Below are 27,821 nucleotides of genomic sequence, written 5' to 3'. Positions count from 1 at the left end.
AATTGCAAATAACAATTATACATAGCAAAAAAATAAATTATGAATACAAATTGGCAGGGCTGTCAACAGGCTTGCAGGGGCCCAGGGACAAGAGATGGGATTTTCAGCTCTTTTCGGTGATCCGGTTCATTTGGATCAGCTCAGTGAAAAGAGCCGGCCTTTTTTGGCTCTCAAATGGCTCTTTTAAATTTCGCTTTTATTTTAAATATTTATGACAGATTTAGCATACATTTTGATAAATGACTTGGTAAACTAAATATTGCACTCTACTGACAGCACATAGCAACAATTATTAAGCAAAGAAAGGGTTTTTACTTCTTTTATTGAACATTAAAAAGGCTCCAAACAATAAACAAGCAACAAAATTAAACTTCAACCAACAACAATCAAACATGCTGCATCATAACAAAAATAATGAGTAGTAACTGCAACAGCAGCAGCGAACAAAACAAACATAGCTACTCCTTGCTTCATTTTGACAAACATAAGCTACTCCTTGCTGTATTATAAATTTGCATTCAAGAAAACTAAATACTTCAACTTGGACAGGATGATCCGGCTCCTTCTTTAAGTAATTATTTGTTAGTTATTTATTTTATTTATTAATGTTATTATTTAATTATTAATGTTACTGGTGGTAACAGGCACACCTGCCACTCTCATTTCTTCTATCTGGACAGTAGGATGAACCGTCCTCATGTGCCTATGGAGGTTATTAGTTGACCCTCCTCGAACTGACAGTTTAAATTTGCAGACACGGCATTCTGCCCTATTTTCATCTGACTTTAACCACTTACAGTGCCTTGCAAAAGTATTCGGCCCCCTTGAATCTTGCAACCTTTCGCCACATTTCAGGCTTCAAACATAAAGATATGAAATTTAATTTTTTTGTCAAGAATCAACAACAAGTGGGACACAATCGTGAAGTGGAACAACATTTATTGGATAATTTAAACTTTTTTAACAAATAAAAAACTGAAAAGTGGAGCGTGCAATATTATTCGGCCCTTTTACTTTCAGTGCAGCAAACTCACTCCAGAAGTTCAGTGAGGATCTCTGAAAGATCCAATGTTGTCCTAAATGACCGATGATGATAGACAGAATCCACCTGTGTATAATCAAGTCTCCGTATAAATGCATCTGCTCTGTGATAGTCTCAGGGTTCTGTTTAAAGTGCAGAGAGCATTATGAAAACCAAGGAACACACCAGGCAGGTCCGAGATACTGTTGTGGAGAAGTTTAAAGCCGGATTTGGATACAAAAAGATTTCCCAAGCTTTAAACATCTCAAGGAGCACTGTGCAAGCCATCATATTGAAATGGAAGGAGCATCAGACCACTGCAAATCTACCAAGACCCGGCCGTCCTTCCAAACTTTCTTCTCAAACAAGGAGAAAACTGATCAGAGATGCAGCCAAGAGGCCCATGATCACTCTGGATGAACTGCAGTGATCTACAGCTGAGGTGGGAGAGTCTGTCCATAGGACAACAATCAGTCGTACACTGCACAAATCTGGCCTTTATGGAAGAGTGGCAAGAAGAAAGCCATTTCTCAAAGATAACCATAAAAAGTCTCGCTTAAAGCTTGCCACAAGCCACCTGGGAGACACACCAAACATGTGGAAGAAGGTGCTCTGGTCAGATGAAACCAAAATTGAACTTTTTGGCCACAATGCAAAACGATATGTTTGGCGTAAAAGCAACACAGTTCATCACCCTGAACACACCATCCCCAGTGTCAAACATGGTGGTGGCAGCATCATGATTTGGGCCTGCTTTTCTTCAGCAGGGACAGGGAAGATGGTTAAAATTGACGGGAAGATGGATGCAGCCAAATACAGGAACATTCTGGAAGAAAACCTGTTGGTATCTGCACAAGACCTGAGACTGGGACGGAGATTTATCTTCCAACAGGACAATGATCCAAAACATAAAGCCAAATCTACAATGGAATGGTTCAAAAATAAACGTATCCAGGTGTTAGAATGGCCAAGTCAAAGTCCAGACCTGAATCCAATTGAGAATCTGTGGAAAGAGCTGAAGACTGCTGTTCACAAACACTCTCCATCCAACCTCACTGAGCTCGAGCTGTTTTGCAAGGAAGAGTGGGCAAGAATGTCAGTCTCTCGATGTGCAAAACTGATAGAAACATACCCCAAGCGACTTGCAGCTGTAATTGGAGCAAAAGGTGGCGCTACAAAGTATTAACGCAAGGAGGCCGAATAATATTGCACGCCCCACTTTTCAGTTTTTTATTTGTTAAAAAAGTTTAAATTATCCAATAAATTTTGTTCCACTTCACGATTGTGTCCCACTTGTTGTTGATTCTTGACAAAAAATTTAAATTTTATATCTTTATGTTTGAAGCCTGAAATGTGGCGAAAGGTTGCAAGGCTCAAGGGGGCCGAATACTTTTGCAAGGCACTGTAAATGTCTCAAAATGTTACTGCGTTTTCAGCTCATCTTGAAGGTCTACAAACCGCGTTCGTGTGCTGTCCTTTCCTCCTCCTGTGTCTGTCTGTGGCTGCGCAGGCGCGACGGTGCATGTGCTCAGCGTGCACTCCATGCAGTACCTAGTATCAAGCCCCTTGCCCCTCCCGCCTCTTCCTGACTCCCTCTCTGAGCACGGCACATGAGCCACTGCCAAACCTCGCTTCAGACACGTGAAAAAGAGAGCGCAACATAGAGAAGGAGAGAGAGAGAGAGCGTGCGCGCAAGACAGAGAGAGAGGGGGAGGGAAAATGACAGAGCCGGCTCTCGAGGAAGGGTGCCGGCTCTCGTCGTTCACTTCAAAGAGCCAGCTCTTTGTACCGGCTCGTTCGCGATCGACACATCACTACAAGAGACCATTATAGGGCGCCCCCACTCCACCCCACCCCTGCCACCAGATTGCCACGACAACATACGCAGTACTTTTAACGCTTTGCAAGCAATGACAGTGTAAATTTTCAGATTATTTGAGATGGACAGTTAAATTTAACAGACCATAATGTGACGTGACACAACATAAACAAACAATTTCCATCTATTGTTCCATGTAGGCTGCAATACAATACAACTGAGAGTGTTATGCCTGCCTGCTAAGCAACAAAACAGTATAACTAAACATCCTGTGCCTTCCCCCTTCACATCCCTGAAGTTATCAAGCCCTCAAACAGTGATGCAATTAGATTTTTTGACAGCAAAGTCTTTCATAACATCAGTGAAATCCAGCTTTTGAGCAAGCTCACGCTCAATGGAGAGCATGGCTAGGTTGTTAAGCCTGCCCTGTGATATGGTGGAGCGTAGATAGTTTATTATTATTTTCATTTTACTGAAGGCTCGCTGTCCTCCAGCTACAGTCACTGGTAAAGACAAGAAAAAATGCGTAGCAGTGTGCTACGTGTGTGCACATATGTAACAGTGTGCTTCGTATTAGCGTTTACTATAATACACAGTGGGTTGTAGTGTAAACACAAGATAAATCCAGCCGCCGGACCCGAGTCTGTTCAGCCTCGCGCACCTGCTCCCCACAGATTAACATATATCCCTGATCTCCCATCACCTTCTCTCTGCTCGGTCCATCTCAAACCATCTGTGTCAACACCAAACTACTTTTGGAAGTTCTATTAGGAATAAAAACAAACGTTAAATTACGAGATAAAAGTCATTATATTACGTGCACCGGAAGTTGTTCGGGGTACACGGACTTCAATTTTTGGCGACGTTAAGGTTGGTGTGAACACAAAACAGCATTGCGAAAATACGTGACCAGTCTGAACGTCGCGTAATACTAACAAGCTAGCTTCCAAGTGCTCAGGGTACCTTTTTAAGGTAGCCTAGTATTTCAATATTGCTTTAATGGCTGAGAGACTGCAAACTGACCGTATGAATGCGTGTATGTTTTATCCATACATATAAAGTTTACACATATTAAAATAATAAGGCTACTTATGGTAAAGAGCAAGGATCATTTAAATCTGTTATTGTACCCTCTTTTTTTAAAATCAAATTAGTCACCCGAGAATAACAGAAACAGCATTAGTAGGCTGCTGTCATTTGTTTTCATGCATCCGTGAATGTGGGTCAGTATTCTCAGCGCGTGGTGGACACAAGCTAGTGTGCATGCGTAATACTTGAACAGGCTCAAAGGAAAAAGGGAGGGTTGAAGAGTCACACACAAAAAAAAATCTGATATGACAAAAAATCAGATTTGTGCATTAAGACCTACAGTCTTAACGTAGCCATTGTCCACAAAGCTGTGGCACAGCTGCTGATTGTTGAGCGTCATAAAAACGCTTTAATCCAATGACCCAAAACTGCCACCATCAATCCAAGATGCCACCAGCAGGCAGGTTTAATAGGAATATGTCCCCTGAGCCTGAGTAGATTGGGAGAACTACAAAACCTGCAGCCTGCATGGCTTTTACTGGCAAAACACTATGCCATTTAATTTACAGATGGTGGAGTGGGGGGGGGGGGGTAAATGAACAGCCGATAAAGACATTTGATAGTGTAGGCCAGTTAATCAGCAGTTTTTTTTTGTTTTTTTTTTGCAAGACATGATGCTTTCATGTTATTATGGTTGTATGTACAAAGTGTGAACAGATAACTCTTGATAAATTAAAATTTTGTGGCCAATTCAATTTATCCGTGTGGTTTGATTTATAAGGAAACCTTATAATGTACCTCAGGAGTGCCCAATACATTGATCATGATCGACAAGTCAATTGCGGTTGGTTGATTGTGTTCTCATAAAAAAGGTCTGCAAATCCTGCATTCGTCATCCTCATCGTTTTCACAATTATTTTTCTCTTTTGATTGACTTACAAGGGAGCCAGGGCCAATGTCGGGGCTAGTTTTTTTTTTTTTTTTTTTTTTTTTTTTAGCAATATACAGTATTATTATTACGTCTCCGTTGTTCGTCTCCTGATAGAGAAGACCCATGCATTCCGCCTTTGACACTGTATGCCACTCCTCACTGTGGAACATCCTCCAAGCCCTGGGAGCACCATCCAAGATCATCGCCCTGTCCAAGCTGCTCTACAGCAATTGCAGTGAGCTGTGTCCGTATTAACGGCATTGACACCGACTGGTTTAACATCTCTAGTGACATCCGCCAGGGTGCGTGGCTGCTCCTGTCCTTTTCAACTGCATCATCGACCATCTAATGTCCAGGGTCTGCGAGTGTGTCCCCGGAGTGTCCTTTGGCAACTACCACCTGACTGACCTGGAGTACGCCGATGACACCATCCTGCTCAGTACAACCTACAGTCAACTGAGAGACGCTCTGGGCATTTACAGTGAAAAGGCAATACACGCCTCGAAGTGAGCTGGACCAAAACCAAATTCAAATATGTTGGTGATGGACCAGATCCGACCCATATTCGTATCGGTAGCGACATCGTAGAACCGGGCAAGGACTTTGTGTGTCTGGGGTCCATGGTGACGGATAACAGGGACCTAAAACCAGAGATTATTCCAGCAGTATCTCTGGAAACCACTATGGCGGCACCAGATCATTTCACGCAAGACGAAGCTCCTGATTTACAACACTGCCATATTCTCCATCCTGCTTTGTGCCTCAGAAACATGGCCCCTGAACCACATTCTTGCTGCAAGAATCGATTGGCTTTGAAAGCAGGGCTTTCAGAACCCTCGAGGACAACAGGTGGCCCCAGCGAGTTTCCAATGAAGTGATTAGAGTCCGCACGCACCAGCCCCGAGCATCTTCCTTGGTTGCAAAATGTCGCACCCGCTGGTTCGGCCATGTCCTTCGCCTGCCTCCAGACTATCCGACACTGGCCATCCTCCAGTTTGACCCAAGGGCAGCAGGCTGGAGACGATCACGAGGGAAGCCCTGTAGCCGATGGCTCCATGTCGTCGAGGGCAGCCTCCAAACACAAGGAGTTATCATGGAGGATGCAGAGCAACTGGCTCAAGTGCACCATAATACCTTTAAGAAGGTTTGGTTCCAACCACCCTCAATATACACTTTTTATTATGCATATTTGAATTGTCAGACTTACTGTATGTCAGCCCACAAATTAACCTCGTAAGGGCTCTCTTTCAGACTCACTCGTGGGTATTTGCTGCCCATCTGTACACAGTGGAAAAATGCAAAGTATAAACAATAAATTCCTACGTCACCCTTATCATATTTGTATGAAGATTCAAATTCTCACAGAAAGGAGTACAGGCACTTTGCGAACAAGCCTAAAGACTTAAAAAGAATAGCAATGAGTGGATACGTATATTTTTTCATGATTATATGAAAATATGTTTCTTCTCTCTCTCTCTCTCTCTACATATATATATATATATATGTACACACACTCACCGGCCACTTTATTAGGTACACCTGTCCAACTGCTCGTTAACACTTATATATTATATACTTACTATATATATATATATATACAGTATATATACACATAATTCTTCCCTCCCACTTGTAGGGTGGGTAGCTGTTCATCTCAAGCTCGGGCCCTCTACTAGAGGCCTGGGAGCTTGAGGATCCTGCGCAGTATCTTTATATATCCAGTGTGGGGGACACAGCCCCCAGTGCTCCTATGACTACGGGCACCACTGTTGCTCACCTTCCAGGCTCTCTCCATCTCTTCCTTGAGCCCTTGGTATTGCTCTAGGTTCTCATGTTCCTTTTTCCTGATATTGCCATCGTTGGGGATGGTTACATCGATCACAACGGCTGTCCTCTGCTGCTTATCCTTGATTACGATGTCCAGTTGGTTGGCCGCATCATCTTATCAGTCTGTATCCGGAAGTCCCACAGGATCTTAGCACTCTCATTTTCCACCAACTTGGGAGATGTTCCAAACGCAGTCAAGGGGTCTCTAGTCCATAATCTGCACAGATGTTTCTGTACACTATACCGGCTACTTGGTTATGGTACACACCCACACTTGACCGCAGCTAAGCTGGGGACAATCAAGGAGCAAATAACAGCAAGAGAGCCAAATAACAAAGGCAAAAAAGGAAGAAAAAAAAGCGCAATCTATCATCCGAAATCAGCGACACTGATGGTGTCACAAAATGATACACACAACATGAGGCGGACATGAAGCGGACGGTGAAGGTCGTCCAGCCACACTAAAACGGTCAAAACACACTGAACCGCAACTACGCGCCTCAGGACACTTAAGCAGATTTACGATGCAAGACAAACCAACAGCGTGTGCCAATGGAACAGAAACAGGCAAACTACACCGACAAATGAGACAAAAGTGGTGCCTCGTCCCAGCGCGCTATACATCGGCCAGGAGACCTACTTATATGGCGCAACCAACACTCAGCGAAGCCGTAGGCTACTTAAAAGATAGTCTTGGCAACCCGAAACCCTCCTCAGCTATATAGAGAACGGTCACTGCTTATTGGGAGTTACAAACCAATGACTAGGCCGAAGGTCAACTTGACTCTCCAGGAGTCACTCCCTTCAATTCCCTTTCTCAGACGGATGCCAATGTGATATCAGGACCAGTGAATCCTAATTAACGGCCAGAGCATAGGGAAATTTTACTATTGGGAGAGACTGGAATAGGAGCTGTATCCCAACTGTGAGGAGGTTAACGCCAGTCTGTGTGCCACACCGTAAATTCTAAAATATACAGAGTGCTTTCCTTCTCGTTACCCGTTCCAGTAATGCAAAAGTAAAAGTAAAAAAGCATTCACAATATCTCCGGAGCATAAGTAAATCCAGACGATGACTCATGCACTCAGCTGCAATATTTGTCACATTTGGCTCCTTGTCAATTATCTCATTTCAGAGTGTGGGCGGTGTTTCCCTGGATGCAGGTGCTTCCAATGCTCATCAGCTGCGTATTTAAATGCAGGCAACCCAAGCAGGGGTGCCGAGATATTTTACTTGCTGATCGCCATTCGACACTTGTACCTTCGAGGCCCATTTGTACTATTTGCTAGCTTGTTCGTCAGCTGTTTTTGTTCTGCGATTCCTCTACCTGGAGGTGGAGGTATTGAATGTGTTCTTTTGTTATCTTATTGGCGCTCTGCCCACCATTTAGTTCAGTGTTATTCGATCCCCGTTGAACTCTTGTCACGGAGCCTTTTTTGTTATTCCCCCTTATTCCGCGATCGCGTGTTTATTTTGTTTGTATTAATAAACCCTTGTGCGCATCCCCTCTATTGTTGTCTGCTCTTGGGTTCAGTCTTGCATTCCGCATTCTCGGCCATGATGAACCCCGCAGACAGCGAGCCCTTAGCCCATGTGCTTTCAAACACAAAGGCGCACGTTAACCCGCACGAGCACGTGCTCCATGAGTTCAGGTCGGCGTTTTCAAGACTTACCGCTACCATATGTTCTCTTGAGGAACTGGTTGACCAGGTATGCGCTCATAGTCCCGTTTCTCCCGTCGTCGCGGCTTCCGTGCATGTCCCTCTCGCCACACCGCCTCCCCATGCTTCCAATATTCCACACCCACCACGCTACAGTGGGGAACCCAGCTTGTGTGGGCAGTTTTTGCACCAGTGTTCCTTAGTTTTCGCCCAACAACTCCTCACATATTCCACTGATAGGTCCCGTGTTGCGTTTGTCATGCGCCTCCTACTGGTAAGACAGCAGCATGGTCCATGGCGAACAGCAACCAGTACCCGGACGTTCGCGTCACCTTTCCTGCTTTCATTAATGACATGAGAAGAGTTTTTGACCACCACATTAGCGGAAAGGAGACTGGCAATCGCTTACTCGATTTTTTTTGCAAGGCAAGCAGTCAGTTGCGGACTACTTCATTTCCTTCTGCATATTGGCCGTTGAGAGTGGCTTTGATGACGCGGCATTGCGTAGCATTTTTCGAAGGGGGTTACACCCAAGGTGAAGGACGAACTGGCTGCTCGCGACCAAGCAAGAGACTTGGAAAAATTAATTTTTTTGTTGATCCGTTGATCCGAGAGCTGCGGAGGGGCGCGGCAAATCGGCGAATTCGTGCGGCGGGAGATCTTCGTCAGCTGCCACAGTGGTCTCCCATCCGGCTCCTCTTCCCCCGCCTGGCTTGAAGGGGCAGCCAACAACAGACGAGAAGGCGATGCAGCTCGGCAGGAAGAGACTCGAAACTGAGGAACGCAACCGAGGCATGCTGGAGCGGCTCTGCCTTTACTGCAGTGAACCTGGTGATCGGGTCGCTTCCTTTCCAGTGAATCCCCATGCGGCCAGCGGAAGCCATCTTGCCCAGGTCACCCTAATACAGATGGACCTTTTATCGTAGAAGTGGATGCCTCGGATTCAGGATTGGGGGCTGTTCTATCTCTGCGTTCTCCAGTCGACCAGAGGGCTCACCCCTGTGCCTTTTTCTCGCGTCGCCTCAGTCCCGCTGAACGAAACTATGATGTTGGTAACAGAGAGCTGCTAGCGATCGTTCTGGCCCTGCAGGTGTGGAGGCATTGGTTGGAGGGGACGCCAGAGCCTTTCGAGATCTTCACGGACCACAAGGACCTTGCATACATCAGGGCAGCCCAAAGACTGAATCCCCGTCAAGCGCGATGGGCTCTTTTCCTCACACGTTTCAACTACACCATCACATACCGCCCTGGCTCTTGCAACACTAGGACAGACGCATTATCCAGGATCTTCAGCCCAGCCCTACACGAGTCTATTCCTGAGCCCACTGTGCCCGAGGTCCGTGTAGTGGGAGCGCTTAAGTGGGAGGTGGAGAGGAAGGTTGCCAACTCCCTACAAGGTGTGAACATTCGGTGGGGTTCCCCAAGGGCAAGTTATTCGTTCCTCAAGAACAAAGATCGGAAGTACTGAAATGGGGTCAAGCCTCAAAGGTGGCATGCCATCTAGGAACTTCCAGGACACAGTTCTTAATCTCTCAGAAGTTCCGGTGGCCTGGAATGAACGACGACATTCGAGAGTTTGTCCGGGCTTGCTCAGTATGTGCCCGCAACAAGTTGTCACATTGTGCCCCCGCTGGTCTCCTACACCTGCTGCCAGTTCCAACCCGTCCATGGTCTCACATCGTTGTGGATTTTTTCTCATGCCTTCCCAGGTTGCAGGGAAACACGGTGGTGCTGACGGTCGTGGTCAGGTTCTCAAAGATTGCTCACTTCATTCCGCTCCCAGAGCTGCCATCATCTCTGGAAACTGCAAACTACCTCGTAGTCATGTCTTCTGCATTCACGGCATTCCCACTGACCTGGTGTTCGACAGGGGCCCTCAGTTTGTATCCATAGTGTGGAAGGTGTTCTGCAAGGCCATGGGGGCTTCAGCAAGGTTGTCATCGGGCTACCACCCTCAGACCAACGACCAGACGAAGCAGGCCAACCAAGACCTTGCAGCAGCTCTTCGGTGTGTCTGCCACTAGCACCCATTATCTTGATCATCACACATCCCATGGGTGGAATATGCCCATAAAGCGCTTGTCAGCACAGCCACAGGTATGTCACCTTTTAAAACGACATACGGCTACCTGCCTCCTGTGTTCCCTTCCAAGGAGTCAGGCGTCTCCGTACCCTCGGTGCAACAACACCTGCAGCGGGCACACCTGGTCCGGCGGAGCGCTCGTGCAGTTCTTTCAAGGACAGCAGCATGCAACCAGATGTTGGCCGACCATTACCTGAGGCCGGCCCAGAAAGTCTGGCTGTCTACAAAAGACTTGAACCTTGCCGGGGTCTCCAAGAAGTTTGGTCCCCGTTTCACTGGTCCATTCGAGGTGGAGAAGGTGGGCAACCCTGCGGCCGTGAGGCTCACGCTCCCGGATTCCCTCGGTATCCACCCAGTGTTCCATGTCTCCCTGCTACAGCCAGTCTCCTCCAGCCCGCTATGCCCTCCGGAAGTCCATCCACCGCCTCTGCGCCTGATCGACGGTGAACCAGTCTACACTGTTAAGACAATTTTAGACTCCAGGAGGAGGGGCAGGAGGTTTAGGATCTGGTCGACTGGGAGGGCTACGGTCCTGAGGAACACCAATGGGTTCCCCACTCCTGGATCCCTTGGTCATCTGTGACGTTAATGCTCGCTGTCCCACGAAGCCAGGTGGGTCGCCAAGGGGTGCCTGTTTCGTGGGGGCTGGGGGGTTACTGTCATTTGACTCCTTGTCAATTATCTGATTTCAGAGTGTGGGTGGTGTTTCCCTGGATGCAGGTGCTTCCAGTGCTCATCAGCTGCGTATTTAAAGACAGGCAACCCAAGCAAGGGTGCCGAGATATTTTACTTGCTGATTGCCATTCGACACTTGTACCTTCGAGGCCCATTTGTACCACTTGCTAGCTTGTTCGTCAGCTGTTTTTGTTCTGCGATTCCTTTACCTCGTGCAGGTATTGATATTTATTGGCAATCTGCCCACCGTTTAGTTCAGTGTTATTCGATCCCCGGTGACCTTTTGTCACGGACCCTTTTTGTTATTCCCCCTTTTTCCGCGATCGCGTTTGTTTTGTTTGTACTAATAAACCTTTGCGTGCATCCCCTCTATTGTTGTCTGCTCTTGGGTTCAGTCTTGCATTCCGCAGTCACGGACCGTAACAATATTTTACATTTGAACAAACATAAAATCAGGTGAATTTATAAAAGGTTTCTCCCTTACCTTTGTGACAGGTGGCCGGCCAAATATTACCGTCAAAGCGCGCAGAGCCCGCAACCGGGCCTCCCCCCCACGGCCACGCCAGGAGTCACCTATTGTAAGAAATTGTGCCCTCCAAGGCCCACAAGACCTGAGTAGAGGTCAAGGGGAACTATATTATTTATCATTATTGCTGCATTCGTTAATTGCCAGGAGTATTTACTAATCAATAATGGATTCAACAAATGAGACTCGCAGACCTGATACAGTAATTTAATCCCAGTGTATTGATTCGAGAGACATTGTAAATGACAAGTACAGAATTCTGGCTGATAGTTTCCTTTCCCTGAGAGTGCCCACGATAGCGGAAATATCAGTCCCCCAGCCAATGCACATTCTAATATAATACAAAGGTGTGGCAACATTACCATTCTGTTTCAATTTACAGATGAACTGGTCTCGTGGAGACGTCAGTGTCATACCAGTTCCCGTTTTTCCCGTCTGGAGGCGTCGTGACATGTTATTTTGCTGAGCTTAACTGACTGATTCAGGGGCCTCTTTGTACACCCTGCACCTGAGATCAACTCCTTGTGTGGTATATCTGGGCCTGTATTGCTCTAGTGCTCAAGGCCTGCTCCTGTCCTGCCATGATTAGCACCGATTTTGCTGTCTTACAGTCCAAACCTCTCTAACCATTGGTAGGACTTGTTCATATCTGCCACTTCAGTTATCTGTCAGTGGTACATCCCATGCAGGGGTTTTTCCTCTCATTATTGGTTCCGCCATCTTCTCCTTTACCAGTTATGGTTTCCAGTGTCACAGCCCTCCCCTGCCTGTTGTAGGTGGCTCCCCACCAGGCAGACGCCAAGTCGTTTGATTGAGGGCACCTGGGCTTAAAAGACCTGGGTTCCCTGCCAATCATTCTCTCTACTCTCCACTTCAGGTACTGTTGGTGGTTGTTCGGTTCTGTTGGTGGTTGTTCCTTGGTGGTGTTGGACTTAAGTTAGATATTCACACTTTGCTGACATAAATATCCATTTGCACCCACACTTTGCAGACACCACTGACTCTACACCCAGACACACACATTCACTGTATATTATGTTGGTTAAACCTTGTTTTGAATGAATCATTGAAATTTGCCCCAAACCGATGTCTCGGCTTCCATCATATTGTCATTTGACCCCAGTGGCTGAGCCATTCACAACGTGCTTCATCTCTTGGGGCCATCATCGTGATGTATTCGTGGAGCTTAGATATTTTGTCTTGGATAGTGATCTTGATGCTCGCTAATCCTTGGCAACCCCTTCTTGCGCTTAGCGTATAGCCTCTGGGTACTGCATTTGGAGTGTTGTTCTTGCTATTGAGCTGAGTTCTCAAGACCTGTCTTACTCGTTGCAGATACTCTACTGTTGCAGCTTTACTTGTGGCCTCTTCTTGGTTACCATTTACCCGTGGTATTCCAAGGTACCTCTGGGAGTGCAAACCCCTCTGTTTGGACTACCATCCCTGTCTTTGTCACCATTTGGCTACTTTTCTCCAGTCTGCATGACATTCCGATGTTCCCGCTGTATATCCTGGTGGTGTGGATCAGAGAGTCAATGTCTCGCTCGTGTAAACAAATAACTAACAAGGAGAAAGTTGAGTTCCTCAAAGGAAGAGACTTGTGTTATGGGTGTCTGTGAATAGAACACACAAGTAAGGACTGCTGTAAATGTATGACATGTCCAAAGTGTCAACAAAGACACGCGGGTATTTTACATATTGAAGTGGACAAGCTCAGTCAGCGAAGTCACCAAAGGGAAAGTCTACTGAGTCAGCACTTTGGTGTCTCTAGGACGACACAAATTCATTTATTGTTTCATTCTTTTCAAATGTTAGTACTGATTAGTAAATGGTATTTTCCTTCAATACTTTTCAGCATTCTACAATTTTACACATTTTGAATGAAAGTACCAGTGGTGGATGAAATACTCACTTTTTGTACTTAAGTAAAAGTACAAATACAGGTGCAAAAAAAATAACTGAATAGTACAAGTATTTAAGAAAAAAATAAAATACTTGCTATACAATTTACAAGTGACTGCACTTCAAACAGAAGCTTAATAAGCTCAAAAACCTAGTTGCTTGCAGTCCACCATTAAGCTATCAGGTGCATACCGCCACCTACTGTACAAGAGAGTGGTGGTTTTTATTCATCAATACCTTGTTCACCTGCTTAATCTTGCCTGTACTCGTGTTGCTGTAGTTGTAAAGCAATAAACAAACAACAAAAATGAATGAAATGAACAAGAATCCTACAACGTATTTCACAGTGGGTCAAAATCATTTTTCGAGCAGATCGTGTGACTAGCATATCTTTTGCTTTGCTGAGCCAAAACTACACCAGTGGAGGCAAGATGGATATTTAGAATTTCTGTAAACCTAAGCTTTCAAACGCAACCAACAACAACTGGGCTTGAACAGTTTTATATACTGTATATGTAAATATACAGTATATAAGTTTAGCGACACTTCAAAGGTGGACACTTTGAAGGATGTAGAATATAAAACCTGTTTTCAGATATTTCACTTTTTTTTTGCCATTCCACATGTTCGTTCATAGTTTTGATGTATTCAGAGAGGATTTACAACAGTAGTGAAAATATATAAAACGCAAAAATGATGAGTTGTGTCCAAACTTTTGACTTTTGTTTCAGAGTCATCAATATGCTTTGCCCCCAGTCCCACAAAAGTAAAACTCCGCCTATGGTTACAAACACTAACAATAAAATGTGTATAAAGGGTGGCTACAAACTGTAGAAGTGCTGGCTGTCTTAGTACCTGTAGGCTTTGTTTTGAGTTTTTTGCATTGTGCTGTAATTCCAAGTGCTTCCTGGTTGAATTGGATGTAGTTTTTAGCTGCCGACAGTCTTTTTCAGCCAGCGCAAAGTTTGCAACGTACGGAGATATTTTTGTCATCTTTACTGGACAGAAATGTGAAATAATGGCTGTATTTCCAGTGAGCAAAGTCAGCCATTTGCGGTATATATCCTGCCTTTCACTGTTAGCATTCTGACGAGGAAGCGAGGCTATGTTGTTGACCGCCGTGGCAGACAGCGCTCAAACAGCATGGTAATACACGTGACCCGTTTTTTTCCCCGATGAGAAAACGTGAGGTATGTCTGGGGGTGGACTGCCGTCTTTGTGGGGGCTCGCGATCGTCCTCGGCTGTGCGGCTGTCATCCATCGTCGTTCGCCGGGATCCTGGCTAATGGCTAACACCGGTGCTCCTGGCCACTCCTCCGTCGTCTCTGCGCCACTTCAGAGCTCCCGTCAAACCGGCACCTCTTCTGATGAGTTCCATCTGCCATGCCGACCCCGCTACATCCATTGAGGATCCGGTCACCGGTTTGTTTTGTCAAATCTCGGTGACCATGCCGGACAAATTACATCCCTCTGGTCGGCAGTGCGCGCCATCGCTTCGAATGCTGGAGGTGGGGGTTCGTGCGGCTCGACGGCGAGAAAATCCGGAGTGGATCACAGCGTCCTACGCCGACTAACTGGACCGGACTCTACAAGCCATTCCACACTGGAACTACTCAATGTGCAATCACTGTCTAACAAAGCTGGACTCATCCAAGATCATATCACAGACAAGAAAATAGACATTCTCTGTCTTACTGAGACCTGGCAGCAGCCTGATGTTTATTCTGCCCTCAATGAGGCTTGCCCCCCTGGATATAACTACCTCAGTAAGGCCCGCACCACTGGCCGGGGGGGTGGCCTTGCTGTATTTCACCATAGCACCATCCAAACATCATTACTGTCCGTCCCACACGTCAACACTTTTGAACACCTGGTATTCAGCTGTAAACACATCAGTTCTCATCACACCACTTCTGCAACCATAGCAGTTATTTATCGCCCCCCAAAATCACATCCATCATTCCTCTCTGAAGTTCATGATTTTCTCATTTCACTCTGCACCACACACTCTAACATACTGGTACTGGGCGATTTCAACATTCACATGGACTCACTTTCCTGTCGACTGGCTACAGAATTCAAACAGGTTCTGGACTGTCTCAATCTCCACCAATCTGTTGATGGTCCCACCCACACCAAGGGCCACACTCTGGACTTAGTCATTACAGATTCCATTCACATTTCAGATCTTCACATCCAGGACATTGGCATTTCTGACCACCATGCAGTCACCTTCAAAATCCCTCTCTCTGCCCCCCTCACCAAACAACATCGTCATATATCCTTCAAGAATTTCAAGGATATCGACTCCACATCCCTCAGTCAGCACCTGCAGCTCCTTTCTCCTCCTCCAAATACATCAGTCACTGGACTCATGGATTATTACAACCACAATCTCCTGTCTATCCTTGACACTCATGCACCACTAAAAAACCGGACAGTCACCTTCACCCGTTCAGCTCCCTGGTTCACAGGGGAGCTGAGATCACTAAAAAGGACTGGCCGAGTCCTGGAGCGGGCCTATGTTACATCAGGGCTGTTGGTGCATAAGTTGGCCTACCGGGAACATCAACGGAAATATGCCAAAGAACTCTCCAAGGCCCGGTTAGCACACTACTCCAACATTATTAACAGTAACCCAGGTAATTCCAAACAACTCTTCACCACCGTCAAACACCTCCTCAAACCTCAAACTACAGCACACCACAACCAGACAGCCTCACAGTGCAACAAATTCATGGACTTCTTCACTTCCAAAATACACAATATTCGCGCGTCTTTCCCCCACACTTACAGTTCTGTCACATTATGTGACATTGCACCCGTCACCCACGATCTGTCTCACTTTTCCCCCACAGTGCAGCAGGAGGTCGAGAAGGTCATCAGTAAATCCAAACCATCCATTTGCTCCCTAGACCCCTTCCCTTCCCCTCTGCTTAAAGCCCACTGTCACTCCGTCAGTCACTTAATAACAACAATTATCAATCTTTCTCTTCAAACCGGGTATGTTCCGGCCACCCTCAAAACAGCTATCATCAAGCCCCTCCCCAAAAAAGCCACTCTTCATCCAGATCCTCTGTCAAATTATAGACCGATCTCCGATCTCCCCTTCATTTCCAAAATTCTTGAAAAAATTGTATCCATCCAACTTCACAACCACCTGAAATCAAACAGTTTATATGAAAAATTCCAATCTGGTTTTCGTCCATCCCACAGCACCGAGACAGCGCTCATCAGAGTCACAAATGACCTTCTGATGACCTCCGACTCCGGTTCTACTTCCCTCCTTATCCTTCTTGACCTCTCTGCTGCATTTGATACTGTTGATCATCACATCCTCCTTCACCGCCTCCAACACTATATAGGAATCTCTGGCACTGCCCTTCAGTGGTTTAACTCATATCTCACGGGAAGGACCGAGTTTGTAGCCCTGGGGGATGCTAAATCCCGCCCTAACACTGTCATCTGCGGAGTCCCCCAGGGCTCTGTGCTCGGTCCAACCCTCTTCACCATTTACATGTTACCCCTCGGTCGTGTCGTCAGCAGGCATGGAATACAATTCCATTGTTATGCTGACGACACACAGCTATATATCAAGGTCACTTCGTCCTCCACCCCCTCCTCCTCAGTTTCTCACCTTGACTCCTGCCTGGAGGAGATAAAGGCCTGGATGAGTGAAAACTTCCTGCAGCTGAACAGCTCCAAAACAGAAGCTATTCACATAGGTACTCCTCACCAGCTCCGTTCCGCCCCCATTTCCTCAGTCTCCTTTTTCGGCCACAAATTTTCCCTCTCCCCTTCTGTGACTAATTTGGGAGTCAGATTTGACCCCCATCTTAGCTTTAACAATCACATCAATTACATTTGCAAAACCTCCTTCTTTCACCTCCGCAATATTGCCAAACTCCGGCCATCTCTCTCCCGTCCTGCTGCAGAGAGACTCGTCCATGCCTTTATCTCCTCCAGGTTGGACTATTGTAACGCACTCCTCATCGGGATCCCTGGCAAGAGCCTACAAAGGCTTCAGTATGTCCAAAACAGCGCTGCCAGGGTCCTGATGAGGGTGCGTAAACACGAGCACATTACCCCCATCCTTCACACCCTACACTGGCTCCCTGTTCACCTCCGTATTGAATTCAAAATCCTCCTTCACACCCATCACTGTCTACACGGTGTAGCCCCCACCTACCTCACCGAACTCCTCACATCACATAATTCAGCTAGAACCCGGTCAGGCCAACAGCACCGTCTACTCCCGCCCAGGACTCGGCTCAAGACTATGGGCGACAGGGCCTTTGCAGCTGCTGCTCCCCGTCTGTGGAACGCCCTCCCAGACCACCTCAGAGCCCCGCAGACGGTGGATGCATTTAAAAAAGGACTAAAAACTCACCTTTTTAAAAAAGCTTATTCTAGCTAATTTTATTTGACTATCTTATTTTTATCTGATTGGTATCTGATTTTATCTGTGCTTCTGCCTGTTTTGCTTTTCCTCTTTTATTCTTAGTCTTTTTATTTATTTTATTTTTTTCTGGCGATGTGCACTTTGAGATTTGTTTTCAAATGTAAAGTGCGTTATAAATAAAATGTATTATTATTATTATTATTATGATGTCACTCCCAAACTCAAAAGCAATATTTTCTATTCAAATGCTCTTCGTACATGACTACAGTATTCTTCATTCTACATACATTATGAGGCAAAAACAAAATAGCAACGCACTAATGAAACTAATCGGATTACTGGCTTGGAAAAATGAACGTGTTAGATTGCTCTTTACTGAAAGGAAGTAATCAGATTACAGTAACGCGTTACTTAGTAACGCGTTATTAACAACACTGTGCGTTATGTAGTCAACAATTTGAAAAGTAGTGGGGTAAAAAGTACAGATACTTGCTGTAAAATGTGGTGAATTAAAACTCAAGTACAAATATGAAGTGGTACTTTTAAGTACAGATATACAAAAATATACTTCCTTATGAATTTCTGTTCCTGCCAACCTTCTGCCCAGTGGTACAGCCTTGCTATGCCCTAGTTTGGCATTGTAGTTTGGTAGTGATACTTACTTGCTAAAATGTTCAGTTCTGAAATGTTAAAAGAAAAAACATGATTCACTCCATCCACATCAAATCATTCCCAACTCCACCCAAAATAAAAATATATATAATGATCCCAACATATTAGCATTCTTAGCTTTTACAGTAATTAATTATGTACTGTAGATTGATTTCTCATCGCTTCGGAGTGGTAGCAAGAGTCTGAAATCAATTATGTACTTTTTTTCTTCCCCTCTATTTCCAACTGCAGAAGTCCTTCTGCAGTGTCATGGTAGACGAACTGAGGGTGTCACTGAAGTTTCAGCGCAGGTTCAAACACAAGCCTCGGCCACCCGTCAAGGTGAAAACGGCGGCGGTTATCAACACGCACACCTCCAACGATCACAGACTGCCAGGGAAAGAGACCATAGCATGAAATGGGAATCACTTTCTCACCCTCACCTCTTCAATGACAATGCAAGTCGAAATACTTGGGAGAATCGCAGTGGAAATTGGTGAATGGGACGTGGGTTATTTTTCACAAACACAGGAGATGCTTGAGACTATATTGACAAAGACATCGACATTCTTATTATAGATACACTTGGATTCAATAATATTTCCTATGGAAATAACTTGAATCCAGGGGGATTTTCCGCAATCACAAATAATTATTCTTACCACAATAACAGGGCACAAAGTAAAGGACGTCGTGTTTTCAAGCTTGAAAAAAAGAAAAATCTTTAGCTGCCTGCAAAGTGGAACATTAACATGTGTACCATAATATCAGGTTGCAAAGAGAGACTCAGAACAAACAATAATGGTTTGTTTGTTTGTCTGTCTTAAACATGAATATCTAGATAGCAAAATATGTATAAATCAAGATTTAAAAAATGTTAGGTAAGAAATAATGAATAAAAGTTAAAAATTTGAACAGAAAGCACTAAGCCTAAGTACGTTGAATCAACGTTGTGTTTTCAACCATGACACAATATCAACATTTATTCAACCATCCAAATAGCATAGTGGTTTCTTATCAACTTTGAATTTTTGATGTACAGTGATCCCTCGCTACTTCGCACTTCAAACTTCACGCCCTCAGTCAACCGCAGATTTTTTAAATAAATAAATGCAATATTTTATAGAGCTGTCTCGAGCTAATCACGTAATCTCTCGCTCATGCCACTTTTCATGGTCAGGCAGTGCACTGGAGTTGCTTATTAAAGTTAACGATGATTGACAGATGGTTAAAGTTTGATCTTGCCAGATACGCTTACTTCAAAGCGCTGCATGCGTCAATCATCGTTTAACTTGTTAAACAGTTGGTGTGGCAACTCATTGTAAGTGAGCGGATTTAAGTGGACTCACTTAATGAAGCATTTAATAAAAGTGTCTTTTCTGTCAGTTTTGTCAGTGTGTGTCTGGTCCTCAAGCTTTGATTTTGTTTTATACTGTTAATTGAGAAAAAAATAACAATCAGGCAATAGAAATCATTTGTTTGTGTTTACAATTATTCACAATTTTATTCTTTAAATATAGTGGGTGGGAAGGATGCAGAAATACTATATAATCAAAGGATGCATTGTTGAAGGCCAAAATAGCAAGCTACTATTTTGCATATATTGTATAGTTGTGTTCAAACTTTATTCAACCCCCACAGTAGATAAGTGTTTTTGCAAGTTTGACATTTATTTTTCATCTTGTTCATAATCACATTAAATAATGACATGTCAAATAGACAAATAGAACTAAAATAACAAAAATATTTTTGGGAATTTTCCAATTTATGGCCTTTCTGGTGTTACTTCATTGACAAAATATTCAACCCCTTATGTATGTCTAACTTTAGTTCTCAGTACAACATCCTTTGCAACAATAACATCCGTTAGACGTGAAGAGTTTCTTGCAGATATCCACAGGTATCTTTGCCCATTCCTCATGGGCAAAGGCCTCCAGTTTATTAACATTTTTAGGCTTGCATTCTGCAACTGCCTTCAAGTATCACCAGAGATTTTCAATGGGATTTAAGTCTGGTGAGTGCGATGGCCACTCCAGAATCTTCCAGCACTTCTTTGGCAACCAAGATGTGGTAGATGTTGAGGTATGCTTAGAATCATTGTCCTGTTGGAAGGTCCAACCTCACCCAAGCCTCAGCTTTGTCAATGACTGCATAACATTTTCATCCAAGATCTCCTGGTATTGAACTGAATTCGTAATACCTTGCACGCGCTGAAGATTCCCTGTACCTGAAAAAGCAAAACAAACAAACATGAAAAACACGAACATAACTGACTCCACACTGTGCTTCACAGTAGATAGGGTGTTCTTTTCTTTATAGGGATCATTCTTTCTCCTCCACACATACCGTTGATCCATTAGCTCAAAAAGTTCCAGTTTGGTCTCATGACTCCAGAGAACAGTATCCCAAAACTTTTGTGGTTTGGTGTATTGAATTACTGTTGTCATTGAGGTAAGAACAGAAAGGTCATCAATTGGAATATCCCCAAAATACTTTTGTTATTTCAGTTGTATTTGTCTATTTGACATGTCATTATGTACAGTAGGGCAAATAAGTATTTAGTCAACCACTAATTGTGCAAGTTCTCCCACTTGAAAATATTAGAGAGGCCTGTAATTGTCAATATGGGTAAACCTCAACCATGAGAGACAGATTGTGGGGGGAAAACAACAGAAAATCACATTGTTTGATTTTTAAAGAATTTATTTGCAAATCATGGTGGAAAATAAGTATTTGGTCAATACCAAAAGTTAATCTCAATACGTTGTTATGTACTCTTTGTTGGCAATAACGGAGGCCAAACGTTTTCTGTAACTCTTCACAAGCTTTTCACACACTGTTGCTGGTATTTTGGCCCATTCCTCCATGAAGATCTCCTCTAGAGCAGTGATGTTTTGGGGCTGTCGTTGTGCAACACGGACTTTCAACTCCCTCCACAGATTCCAGCTCTCTGTAGGTCATTCACTAGGTCCCCCAGTGTGGTTCTGGGATTTTTGCTCACTGTTCTTGTTATCATTTTGACGCCGGGTGTGATATTGCATGGAGCCCCAGATCAAGGGAGATTATCAGTGGTCTTGTATGTCTTCCATTTTCTAATAATTGCTCCCACAGTTGATTTCTTTACACCAAGTGTTTTACCTATTGCAGATTCAGTCTTCCTAGCCTGGTGCAGGTCTACAATTTTGTCTCTGGTGTCCTTGGACAGCTCTTTGGTCTTGGCCAGTGTGGAGTTTGGAGTGTGACTGACTGAGATTGTGGACAGGTGTCTTTTATACCGATAATGATAACCGATAACAGGTGCCATTAATACAGGTAACGAGTGGAGCCTCGTTAGAAGAAGTTAGACCTCTTTGACAGCCAGAAATCTTGCTCGTTTGTAGGTGACCAAATACTTATTTCCCACTGTAATTTGGAAATATTTTTTTTTCCAAATCAAGCAATGTGATTTTCTGTTTTTTTTTCTCCACATTCTGTCTCTCATGGTTGAGGTTTACCCATGTTGACAATTACAGGCCTCTCTAATCTTTTCAAGTAGGAGAACTTGCACAATTGGTGGTTGACTAAATACTTATTTGCCCCACTGTATGTAGTATGTATGTTACAGTATGTTAGCCCTGTGTTATGTGTCTTTCATTGCATATGCACATGTCATGCAATGATGTACATTTGAAGAAGATGACAATAAAGCTGACTTATGACTGTTGTGATTTTAAAAATGATGAAAAATGAATGTCAAACCTGCAAAAACACTTATCAACTGTGGGGGTAGGATAATTTTTAACACGACTGTATCAGCTTGTCGTCATTAGTAATGAACAGTCGGCGGGTTTAAAAAAAACTTTATGAGAAAAAAACACAAGGAACCTTGTGCTCATTTGGCTGAGACGTTGACCCACTATAGCAATAGTAACACTGTCGCGCCTGTGCACATCATCATACTGTGACTCCCAAATTGAAATGTCATCAATAATAGGCCAGTAAGGGAGCAGAATCCCATTACCGAGGAATAATGGGAAATATGACCAATAGGGCAGCAGGATCTTATGGCGCAACATTAAAAATCAGAAAGCACATATGCATCTTTTACAGTATTGTATAGTATCTTGCCTCTCACAAGCTTAAATTTCTTTCTTAACAAGAGGCAATATTTTCCCGTTTAAACGTGTTGTAACCTGAAAGTAATTTTTGTGCAGACGTTCGTAAGTAGAGGTACCACTGTACAAGCAATAGCAGCACGATGAAAAAAATGCCATCGAGTCCATTACTGCTGGGTCTTTGTCGGATATATAAAAAAGACAGACACACACACTTTTTAAAACTCCTAAGAGTGTAAAAAAGAATCCCCTCACCGCCTTCATTACACATCACAAAGTCCCGCCTCCCGTGCTGTGATTTGTCGGGCGACATTCGGCTAGATGATAGTGAAAGTCAGAGTGGCTACCCAGACTTCATCCTAAATGAAAGCAAACTAAAAATCTTTGTTTTGAGCAAAACATATCTGGACATCATTATGGACTGAAAATGATCACAAATTTTTGTACAGGTTGGAACAAACCCATTTCAAAATGTTAAAATATCATGGAAGCCACCCAAAATTTCAACACAAGACTAAGATAAACATAACCATAATACATGAATGTCAACATTTAAAATGTGTGCTTATTTTCTTTACATGTTGCATGAATGCTAGTCTGTCATTTGCTGTCCGTGTGGTTGATCATCTGCCCGGCTACAATCAGAGGTGGGTAGTAACATGTTACATTTTCTCTGTTACATTTACAGTGGTATGAAAAAAGTATCTGAACCTTTTGGAATTTCTCACGTTTCTGTATAAAATCACAGTCAAATGTAATCTAATCTTTGTAAAAATTGCAAACAATGACAGAAGGGGGAAAAGTAAGTGAACCAAGGATGGGCGGATCGATACCAAAATATCGATATTTCGATCCAGCGCGTTAAGTTTTAGGTATCGATCCCCAAGCAAAAGTATCGATATTTGGAATAAATATATTTTCTTTGTCTGTTTTTTGGATGTTTTTATGTGCACTTTTTGTACGACTATGCCTTTCGCGTTTTACATGCACGTAAGCAGTGCACGCACATAAGCAGAGCACCGGTGTCTGTTCCCGCCCCCATTTACGTCCCTATCATATGTCGATCAGCATGTTTTTCCTCTGCCCTTCTCACAAGGCACCAACACAATCACAACAAACAAACATTTGGAAGTTAGTGGTAGCATGGCTGCGGCTTCGACGACGGATCGTAAAAGAAGTCTGGTTTGGACATACTTCATTTTAATAAATAGCAACGAGGCTAAGTGCACAGTTTGTGCCGAAACTTTTAGATATTCTGGTTATACCAAAAGCCTCACGAACCACTTAAGAAACGTGCATCCCGAAGCACACGACAAATTAAATGAAAAACATGCCGCTCAAGCCGAGGAGGACACGAGAAAAGACGAGCACGCCGTCGAAGCAAAGCAAAGTACTTTAGAAGGGGCGATTGCGAAAGGCAGGACTTATCCAGGTAATGTAGGTGCTAATAGATAATCAGAGACGATATAAGCATTAGTGGCTGATGTGCAATATGAAACGATAAATATGGCGATTTTGTCATCTCACATAAAAAGAACTTTGCAGCACTATTGAATATGCTTTGTAATGGAAAGTTATAGTCTTATTGTTTGTGAAAAGCAAAGTTCCTACCGCATATAAAAAGGTAAAAGGACCATAGTATTACTGTAACCTAAATATGAGTCTCCATTTTATTCATTTTTGATACAATGAGGACAAATCAGCCCACATCACATTCCATAGGATAGTCAAGTGAACTACTAGCAAGCAAGTTGGGTATAAAAAAAAATATATGAATTATTACTTAACATTTTAAATACACACATCTCCCCTTACTGTATTTCTAACATTAGCTATTATTCCTTTTTTTTTTTTTTTTTTTTAAATTTAAATTGCAAGTGACTATTGTTTATTGGATTTGTTTTTAATGATCTATCATTAGAGGGCGGTAACATGCTACTATTAATTCCTTCTTTAATTAGATTCAAAATATTTAACTTGGGTAGATTAAAATTTGATCAAATACAACATGTAGCAGGGAAATATTCTGTGCATATGAATTTAAGGGTCATGTTTAAAGAGTGAGACTGACTAATCAGATTTTGTTGTTGATGGATTGGTTTGTGAGTTTGTAGGGAAACTGCTTTGCTAGTTATTAAAAGCAGCAGTTTTTCCATTTCAATGCATATTTGACACAAAGAGACTTTTATTAGTTTTTGAGTGCTTGCTGTTGTTGTACATTAGATATCATCAGAGTGGCTGAGAACTCTGCAGGGTTTTATATACATATATATATATATATACAGTGTATATGTATATATATATATACATATATATAAAAAACATATGAACTTCCGGTATCGATATCGGATCGGGATCGCAATATTTGGCCTTGATATTACTTGGTATTGGATCGAATCCAAAATCACTAGTATCGCCCATCACTAATCTGAACCTTTTGGAATTTCTGCATAAAATCACAATCAAATGTAATCTGATCTTTGTCAAAACAACACAGATGAAAAAAACAGTGACTGCTTCAACTAAAACCACCCAAACATACGTAGTTTTTCATATTTTAATGAGTATAGTATGCAAACAATGACAGAAGGGGGAAAATAAGTAATTGAACCATCAGATTTAATATTTTGCGGCACACCCTTTGGCAGCAATAACTTCAACCAGACTTTTCTTGTAGCTGCAGATCAGACTAGCACAGTGTTTTTCAACCGGTGTGCCGTGAGAAATTATCCAATGTTGCATTTATATATATGTTGTTGTTGTTGTTTTTTTTCTACGTCGTCGGGCGGAGTTGCAGTAGGAAGGAAGGAAGGGGTAGCCAGAAAGTTCTCGGTCGTGTGCAGATGAGCGAGGTATTGCTCTTGTCGCGTTCAACAACTGCTCGGATTTCTAGCCATCAGCGACCTTGCTGTTTAGCCATCAGCAACCTTGCTGTCCGCGACAATGTGGACCCTAGCACATCTACTGCAAATCATTTAATTAGACTCGTTATTTGTTGATAAACACGAAAGTGTCCTTTCTATTTTATCCATATGTGACGACCGTCAATCCTCCAAACTTTATTATTCCAACACATTGACAAGGACAGCAAGGTGGCTAATGGCTAAAAATCCGAGCAGTTCTTGAATGCGACATGAGCAGCAATCCAACAGGGCCATGGTGCCAAGCAAGTTTAAACATCATCTTCAAACGAAACACCTGTCGCTTCAAAACAAGTCAACGGTCCATTTTGTTCGCCTTCGCGAAAACACAGAGAAACAGAGATGAGAAATGAAAAAGCCCTCAAAGCCAGTTACCTTATTGCTGAACTTGTTACTAAATCCAAAAAGTCCCACACCGTGATAGAGACAGTAATACTACCTGCCTGCAAAGCCATTGTCTGCGAGATGCTTTGCCCTGATGTGGTTAAAGACATTGCTCAAGTCCCCCTGTCTGATAATTCTGAGCTTTTTCAAGCCTAACTGCTATAAAAAAATAAAAACAGAGAAAGACTTGAGAGCTGTTAAAGAATAAGGATATTGACTTTGTGTTCCTCTAATCAGGCTTAAGTTTCACACTGAGTAAGTATACGTACTGAGAAATTATTTTATAATTAAATATAATGTACAGAAAATAATTACGAACATTTTTGGTTTGTGGTGTGCTGCGAATTTTTTTTCCAATGTAAAAACGTTCCGTGACTCAAAAAAGGTTGAAAAACACTGGTGTAGCACATCGATCAGGACTAATATTGGCCCATTCTTCTCTACAAAACGGCTGTAGTTCAGTCAGATTCCTGGGATGTCTGGCATGAATCGCTGTCTTTAAATCATGCCTAAGGTCTAGACTTTGACTTAGCCACTCCAGAACATGTATTTTGTTCTTCTGAAAACCATTCTGAAGTTGATTTAACTTTTTCAGCTTCAACTGGCTGACAGACGGCCTCAGGTTTTCCTGCAAAAAATCCTGATAAACTTTTGAATTCATTCTTCCATCAATGATTGCAAGTTGTCCAGGCCCTGAGTTAGCAAAACAGCCCCAAATCATGATGCTCCCTCACCATACTTCACAGTGAGGATGACGTGTTGATGTTGGTGAGCCTTTCCATTTTTCCTCCACACATGACAATGTCCGTTACTCCCAAACAATTGAACTTTGGTTTCATCAGTACACGAAACATTTTACCAAAAATTCTGTGGAGTGTCCAAGTGCCTTTAAACATTAAACGAGCAACAATGTTTTTTTTTAAGACAGCAGTGGCTTCCTCTGTGGAGTCCTCCCGTGAACACCATTCTTGGCAATAGTTTTACTTATAGTTGATGTGTGCAAAGAGATATTGGACTGTGCCAGTTCTTTAGCAGACACTCTAGGGTTCTATTTTACCTCTCTTGAGTATTCTGCGCAGAACTATTTGTGTTATCTTTGGTGGATGGCCACTCCTTGAAAGAGAAGCAACTGTGCCAAACTCTCTCCATTTAAAGACAACTTCTCTGACTGTCGATTGATGAACATCCAGACTTGGATAGATGGTTTTGTTTACTTTCCCAGCTTTATACAAATCAACAATCCTTGATCACAGGTCTTCAGACAGCTCTTTTGACCGAGCCATAATGCACATCAGACAATGCTTCTCATCAAGGCAATTCTTACCAGGTGTGTGTTTTATAGTGGGCAGGGCAGCTTTAAACCACTCATCAGTGATTGGGCACACACCTGACTTAAATTGTTTGGTAAAAAACGGTTTCAGTTGCTCTTTAAGTCTCCTAAGGCAGAGGGTTCACTTACTTATTTTTCCCCCTTCTGTCAATGTTTGCATGCTATCCTCATCAAAATATGAAAACCTATAATTATTTGGGTGATTTTAGTTAAAGCAGACACTTTAATTCATCTGTGTGATTTTGACAAAGATTAGATCACATTTGATGGTGATTTTATGCAGAAATATGAGAAATTCCGAAAGGTTTAGATACTCAAGTACAGTGGTATGAAAAGTAACTTTTTGAGAAAATTTTACTTCTTAAAAGTAGTTTTACCACAGCATACTTTTTACTTTTACTTGATTCAATTTGTTATGAAGAAATGCTACTCTTACTTTAGTTATACTAGAGTCACATTTTTCCTCTTTATTCAACATATTAAGATTTTATTTATTTTTGCCAGTGACGCCTTTAGTGGCTCCACCAGTTTCACTTTCATTTTCAAGACTTAACAATACAGTCAC

General features: G+C 43.1%; 1 protein-coding gene across 2 annotated transcripts in view; it reads left to right on the top strand.

Moving 5' to 3' along the window:
• The window catches only part of LOC130914209 (glutamate receptor ionotropic, kainate 2-like), a 284,668-nt gene extending 263,815 nt beyond the window's left edge, over positions 1–20,853 (top strand). For both annotated transcript variants that reach the window (XM_057833198.1, XM_057833197.1), the window contains one exon: positions 18,780–20,853. In XM_057833198.1, the coding sequence (XP_057689181.1) occupies positions 18,780–18,944 (165 nt within the window). In that variant the 3' untranslated portion in view covers positions 18,945–20,853. The remainder of the gene's footprint in view (positions 1–18,779) is intronic.
• Positions 20,854–27,821: the final 6,968 nt, after the last annotated feature.

Source organism: Corythoichthys intestinalis, chromosome 4 (genome assembly GCF_030265065.1).
Source record: "Corythoichthys intestinalis isolate RoL2023-P3 chromosome 4, ASM3026506v1, whole genome shotgun sequence".
Classification (NCBI taxonomy): Eukaryota; Metazoa; Chordata; class Actinopteri; order Syngnathiformes; family Syngnathidae; genus Corythoichthys; species Corythoichthys intestinalis.
This window is presented reverse-complemented; position numbering and strand designations above follow the sequence as displayed.